Raw genomic sequence first — 8,057 nt, 5'->3', positions numbered from 1 at the left:
TGCCCCGGCGAACAGGGAACATGGTTTGATGGGGTCTAGAGGTTGCGTTTAATTTATAATGTCTTATTTCAATGGAACTCAAATAAAATAATCTCCCTCTGTTCCAAGCATCATATAACGACTGTCTCTACTCCACCATTTTAACTTCTGCCCAAAATAAGACGAAAAATACATCAACATTTGGCTTCGTGCTTGTGGCCAACATGGCGCCCTTCTTGCTCGACACATTTATGTTTGTCGGCTTTTCTAAATGAATCTGAGGAGAGGGAATGCATGCGTCGCATCGGCCGGGAGCCTGTAGGTGGCTTCAGCTACAAAGCCCAGTGTGAATGAATGGGCTGGTCTCGCTGCACCCCTGGCGGACGAGGACAGACAGCACACCTCACTAAAAACATCTTCCTCTCTTATCTAGTCAGACACACCGAATAGAGATTGAGAGGGCGGAATATGAATGATCACCTTCAAATGTGACCAACTAGCCTTACATTATGTTCTTCTATTAGCTATTGTAATTCATAGCCATTATCTAACTGGACTAAAATCCAAAAATATCCAGATGTACCAGTATTGTAGTGGGGATGCAGTGTTTGATGTCTGCCACTGGAGGGCGCTCTGAGACGCCCTTTGACCGCCACCTGGCGCGACATTGTAACCAACTGGAACTGTGGTTCGATTATGATGTCATTCTAATGGACGCTACCCTGCTACTTCTTGATACATTGTTGCATTCAGACACAAAGTGGAGCTCAACGTTGAATTAGATCAGACGGCGAAAATAGACATCACATTGACTGGACAGACTAGGACTAGAAGGTCATATTTTTCTCTTGAAAGTTACAGTTCCTGACCCTTTACGTCCACGCCTTTAGGCTATTGAGTCTGTGGTCGACTTTTTGCAACTGATCAAGTCACGGTGACATTATTCAACGAGAAACGGAGGGTGTGAAAGAATAGAAAGAGAACGAGAGGGAGAGAAAAGGGGCGGGGAGAGAGAAGAGGGGCGGATCGTTCAGAACAGGACGGGAGGAAGTTGTCTTGTGAGTCATCGCTGTGAAACTCACATTATTACTGTTGGAGCAGAGCAGAGCAGAGCAGAGCAGAGCAGAACAGAACAGAGCAGAGCAGAGCAAAGCAGAGCAGAGCAGAGCAGAGCAGAACAGAACAGAGCAGAGCAAAGCAGAGCAGAGCAGAGCAGAACAGAGCAGAGCATCATTCTGTCTGACTGGAGCCTCGGCGACAACGCACTCTAACATGGTGATCAAGGTCTACATAGCAACCTCCTCCGGTTCCACCTCAGTAAGAACTGAACAAACTACTTTTACACTTTTAGAACGATTTTGCAGGGGTCGGGGGTTCTGATGATGGTTTACTACATGTAGGAGTAGGTAGACTGCCACAGCTGAAGAGTAGACACTAGCTAGATTGTTTCTTTACCAGACAGAGCTACTGTATATAATAACGATGTGCAGTATACAGTATATATTTCTAAACAGTAATAAGACATTATTCTCTGACTAGCTAAACCAGACAGTCACTTTAATAATGTTTCCATATCTTGCACTACTCATCTCATATGTATATACTGCATTCTATTCTATAATATTCTACTGTATCTTAGTCCATGCCGCTCTGTCATTGCTTGTCCATATATGTATATATTCTTAAATTCCATTCCTTACTTTTTTGTGTGTATTGGGTATATGTTGTGTTATTGTTAGATATTACTGCACTGTTGGAGCTAGAAGCACAAGCATTTCGCTACACCCGCTATAACATCTGCTAAACACGTGTACAGTGGGGAGAACAAGTATTTGATACACTGCCGATTTTGCAGGTTTTCCTACTTACAAAGCATGTAGAGGTCTGTAATTTTTATCATAGGTACACTTCAACTGTGAGAGACGGAATCTAAAACAAAAATCCAGAAAATCACATTGTATGATTTTTAAGTAATTAATTTGCATTTTATTGCATGACATAAGTATTTGATCACCTACCAACCAGTAAGAATTCCGGCTCTCACAGACCTGTTAGTTTTTCTTTAAGAAGCCCTCCTGTTCTCCACTCATTACCTGTATTAACTGCACCTGTTTGAATCGTTACCTGTATAAAAGACACCTGTCCACACACTCAATCAAACAGACTCCAACCTCTCCACAATGGCCAAGACCAGAGAGCTGTGTAAGGACATCAGGGATACAATTGTAGATCTGCACAAGGCTGGGATGGGCTACAGGACAATAGGCAAGGAGCTTGGTGAGAAGGCAACAACTGTTGGCGCAATTATTAGAAAATGGAAGAAGTTCAAGATGACGGTCAATCACCCTCGGTCTGGGGCTCCATGCAAGATCTCACCTCGTGGGGCATCAATGATCATGAGGAAGGTGAGGATCAGCCCAGAACTACACGGCAGGACCTGGTCAATGACCTGAAGAGAGCTGGGACCACAGTCTCAAAGAAAACCATTAGTAACACACTACGCCGTCATGGATTTAAATCCTGCAGCGCCACGCAGGTCCCCCTGCTCAAGCCAGCGCATGTCCAGGCCCGTCTGAAGTTTGCCAATGACCATCTGGATGATCCAGAGGAGGAATGGGAGACGGTCATGTGGTCTGATGAGACAAAATAGAGCTTTTTGGTCTAAACTCCACTCGTCGTGTTTGGAGGAAGAAAGAAGGATGAGTACAACCCCAAGAACACCATCCCAACTGTGAAGCATGGAGGTGGAAACATCATTCTTTGGGGATGCTTTTCTGCAAAGGGGACAGGACTGACTGCACCGTATTGAGGGAGGATGGATGGGGCCATGTATCGCGAGATCTTGGCCAACAATCTCCTTCCCTCAGTAAGAGCATTGAAGATGGGTCGTGGCTGGGTCTTCCAGCATGACAACAACCCGAAACACACAGCCAGGGCAACTAAGGAGTGGCTCCGTAAGAAGCATCTCAAGGTCCTGGAGTATCCTAGCCAGTCTCCAGACCTGAACCCAATAGAAAATCTTTGGAGGGAGCTGAAAATCCGTATTGCTCAGCGACAGCCCCGAAACCTGAAGGATCTGGAGAAGGTCTGTATGGAGGAGTGGGCCAAAATCCCTGCTGCAGTGTGTGCAAACATGGCCAAGACCTACAGGAAACGTATGATCTCTGTAATTGCAAACAAAGGTTTCTGTACCAAATATTAAGTTCTGCTTTTCTGATGTATCAAATACTTATGTCATGCAATAAAATGCAAATTAATTACTTAAAAATCATACAATGTGATTTTCTGGATTTTTGTTTTAGATTCCGTCTCTCACAGTTGAAGTGTACCTATGATAAAAATTACAGACCTCTACATGCTTTGTAAGTAGGAAAACCTGCAAAATCGGCAGTGTATCAAATACTTGTTCTCCCCACTGTATGTGACAAATAACATTTGATTTGATTTGATTTGAACTGACACACTGGAGAGCTGAAGACATGACACCCTTCATATTGTATCAGTCATGTGTTTTAGCCAATAGCAGCCAGTTACAGTTATATATAGGCTATACCAGACAGTTACAGTTATATATAGACTATACCAGACAGTTATATATAGACTATACCAGACAGTTATATATAGACTATACCAGACAGTTATATATAGACTATACCAGACAGTTATATATAGGCTATACCAGACAGTTATATATAGGCTATACCAGACAGTTATATATAGACTATACCAGACAGTTATATATAGACTATACCAGACAGTTATATAGTAACTATACATAGAACAGTTATATATAGACTATACCAGACAGTTATATATAGACTATACCAGACAGTTATAAATAGGCTATACCAGACAGTTATATATAGACTATACCAGACAGTTATATATAGACTATACCAGACAGTTATATATAGGCTATACCAGACAGTTATATATAGGCTATACCAGACAGTTATATATAGACTATACCAGACAGTTATATATAGACTATACCAGACAGTTACAGTTATATATAGACTATACCAGACAGTTATATATAGACTATACCAGACAGTTACAGTTATATATAGACTATACCAGACAGTTATATATAGACTATACCAGACAGTTATATATAGGCTATACCAGACAGTTACAGTTATATATAGACTATACCAGACAGTTATAGACTCTTACCAGACAGTTATATATAGACTATACCAGACAGTTACAGTTATATATAGACTATACCAGACAGTTATATATAGACTATACCAGACAGTTATATATAGACTATACCAGACAGTTATATATAGACTATACCAGTTACAGTTATATATAGACTATACCAGACAGTTATATATAGACTATACCAGACAGTTATATATAGGCTATACCAGACAGTTATATATAGGCTATCACCAGACAGTTACATATATAGGCTATACCAGACAGTTATATATAGACTATACCAGACAGTTATATATAGACTATACCAGCACAGTTATATATAGACTATACCAGTACAGTTATATATAGACTATACCAGACAGTTATATATAGGCTATACCAGACAGTTATATATAGACTATACCAGACAGTTATATATAGACTATACCAGACAGTTATATATAGGCTTACAGACAGTTATATTGGCTTCCAGACGTTATATATAGGCTATACCAGACAGTTATATATAGACTATACCAGACAGTTAATTATATATAGACTATACCAGACAGTTATATATAGACTATACCAGACAGTTACAGTTATATATAGACTATACCAGACAGTTATATATAGACTATACCAGACAGTTATATATAGGCTATACCAGACAGTTACAGTTATATATAGACTATACCAGACAGTTATATATAGGCTATACCAGACAGTTATATATAGACTATACCAGACAGTTACAGTTATATATAGACTATACCAGACAGTTATATATAGACTATACCAGACAGTTATATATAGACTATACCAGACAGTTATATATAGACTATACCAGACAGTTATATATAGGCTATACCAGACATTACAGTTATATATAGACTATACCAGACAGTTATATATGACTATACCAGACAGTTATATATAGACTATACCAGACAGTTACAGTTATATATAGACTATACCAGACAGTTATATATAGACTATACCAGACAGTTATATATAGACTATACCAGACAGTTAGTATATAGGCTATACCAGACAGTTATAGTTATATATAGACTATACCAGACAGTTATATATAGACTTATACTACAGACAGTTATATATAGACTATACCAGACAGTTATATATAGGCTATACCAGACAGTTATATATAGACTATACCAGACAGTTACAGTTATATATAGACTATACCAGACAGTTATATATAGACTATACCAGACAGTTATATATAGACTATACCAGACAGTTACAGTTATATATAGACTATACCAGACAGTTATATATAGACTATACCAGACAGTTATATATAGACTATACCAGACAGTTATATATAGGCTATACCAGACAGTTATATATAGGCTATACCAGACAGTTATATATAGACTATACCAGACAGTTATATATAGACTATACCAGACAGTTATATATAGACTATACCAGACAGTTACAGTTATATATAGACTATACCAGACAGTTACAGTTATATATAGGCTATACCAGACAGTTATATATAGACTATACCAGACAGTTATATATAGACTATACCAGACAGTTATATATAGACTATACCAGACAGTTATATATAGGCTATACCAGACAGTTACAGTTATATATAGACTATACCAGACAGTTATATATAGACTATACCGACAGTTATATATAGACTATACGACAGTTACAGTTATATATAGACTATACCAGACAGTTACAGTTATATATAGGCTATACCAGACAGTTATATATAGACTATACCAGACAGTTATATATAGACTATACCAGACAGTTATATATAGACTATACCAGACAGTTATATATAGACTATACCAGACAGGTACAGTTAAATATAGACTATACCAGACAGTTATATATAGACTATACCAGACAGTTATATATAGACTATACCAGACAGTTATATATAGACTATACCAGACAGTTACAGTTATATATAGACTATACCAGACAGTTATATATAGACTATACCAGACAGTTATATATAGACTATACCAGACAGTTACAGCTATAGTTCGTATAGACTATACCAGACAGTTATATATAGACTATACCAGACAGTTACAGTTATATATAGACTATACCAGACAGTTACAGTTATATATAGACTATACCCGACCAGACAGTTATATATAGACTATACCAGACAGTTATATATAGACTATACCAGACAGTTATATATAGACTATACCAGACAGTTACAGTTATATATAGGCTATACCAGACAGTTATATATAGACTATACCAGACAGTTATATATAGACTATACCAGACAGTTACTATATAGACTATACCAGACAGTTACAGTATATATAGGCTATACCAGACAGTTAATATAGACTATACCAGACAGTTATATATAGACTATACCAGACAGTTATATATAGACTATACCAGACAGTTATATATAGACTATACCAGACAGTTACAGTTATATATAGACTATACCAGACAGTTATATATAGACTATACCAGACAGTTATATATAGACTATACCAGACAGTTATATATAGACTATACCAGACAGTTACAGTTATATATAGGCTATACCAGACAGTTATATATAGACTATACCAGACAGTTATATATAGACTATACCAGACAGTTATATATACTGACTATATGACAGTTACAGATTATATAGACTATACCAGACAGTTATATATAGACTATACCAGACAGTTATATATAGACTATACCAGACAGTTATATATAGACTATACCAGACAGTTATATATAGGCTATACCAGACAGTTACAGTTATATATAGACTATACCAGACAGTTATATATAGACTATACCAGACAGTTATATATAGACTATACCAGACAGTTATATATAGACTATACCAGACAGTTACAGTTATATATAGACTATACCAGACAGTTATATATAGACTATACCAGACAGTTATATATAGACTATACCAGACAGTTATATATAGGCTATACCAGACAGTTATATATAGGCTATACCAGACAGTTACAGTTATATATAGACTATACCAGACAGTTATATATAGACTATACCAGACAGTTATATATAGACTATACCAGACAGTTACAGTTATATATAGGCTATACCAGACAGTTATATATAGACTATACCAGACAGTTATATATAGACTATACCAGACAGTTATATATAGACTATACCAGACAGTTATATATAGGCTATACCAGACAGTTATATATAGACTATACCAGACAGTTATATATAGACTATACCAGACAGTTATATATAGGCTATACCAGACAGTTATATATAGACTATACCAGACAGTTATATATAGACTATACCAGACAGTTATATATAGACTATACCAGACAGTTACAGTTATATATAGACTATACCAGACAGTTATATATAGACTATACCAGACAGTTATATATAGACTATACCAGACAGTTATATATAGACTATACCAGACAGTTATATATAGGCTATACCAGACAGTTATATATAGACTATACCAGACAGTTATATATAGGCTATACCAGACAGTTATATATAGACTATACCAGACAGTTACAGTTATATATAGACTATACCAGACAGTTATATATAGACTATACCAGACAGTTATATATAGACTATACCAGACAGTTATATATAGACTATACCAGACAGTTATATATAGGCTATACCAGACAGTTACAGTTATATATAGACTATACCAGACAGTTATATATAGACTATACCAGACAGTTATATATAGACTATACCAGACAGTTACAGTTATATATAGACTATACCAGACAGTTACAGTATATAGACTATACCAGACAGTTATATATAGACTATACCAGACAGTTATATATAGACTATACCAGACAGTTACAGTTATATATAGACTATACCAGACAGTTATATATAGGCTATACCAGACAGTTATATATAGA

At 36.3% G+C, this 8,057-nt stretch overlaps 1 protein-coding gene across 1 annotated transcript in view; it reads left to right on the top strand.

Moving 5' to 3' along the window:
* The first annotated feature begins 705 nt into the window (after window positions 1-705).
* The window catches only part of LOC121531621 (SH3 domain-binding glutamic acid-rich-like protein), a 107,587-nt gene continuing 100,235 nt past the window's right edge, over window positions 706-8,057 (top strand). The window contains exon 1 of the mRNA XM_045217181.1: window positions 706-1,296. Within this exon, the coding sequence (XP_045073116.1) occupies window positions 1,252-1,296 (45 nt within the window). The 5' untranslated portion in view covers window positions 706-1,251. The remainder of the gene's footprint in view (window positions 1,297-8,057) is intronic.

The sequence above is a fragment of the Coregonus clupeaformis genome, unplaced genomic scaffold (assembly GCF_020615455.1).
Source record: "Coregonus clupeaformis isolate EN_2021a unplaced genomic scaffold, ASM2061545v1 scaf0956, whole genome shotgun sequence".
NCBI classification, from domain to species: domain Eukaryota; kingdom Metazoa; phylum Chordata; class Actinopteri; order Salmoniformes; family Salmonidae; genus Coregonus; species Coregonus clupeaformis.
The sequence above is the reverse complement of the archived record's forward strand: the minus strand, read 5'-3'. Positions and strand labels throughout refer to the sequence as shown.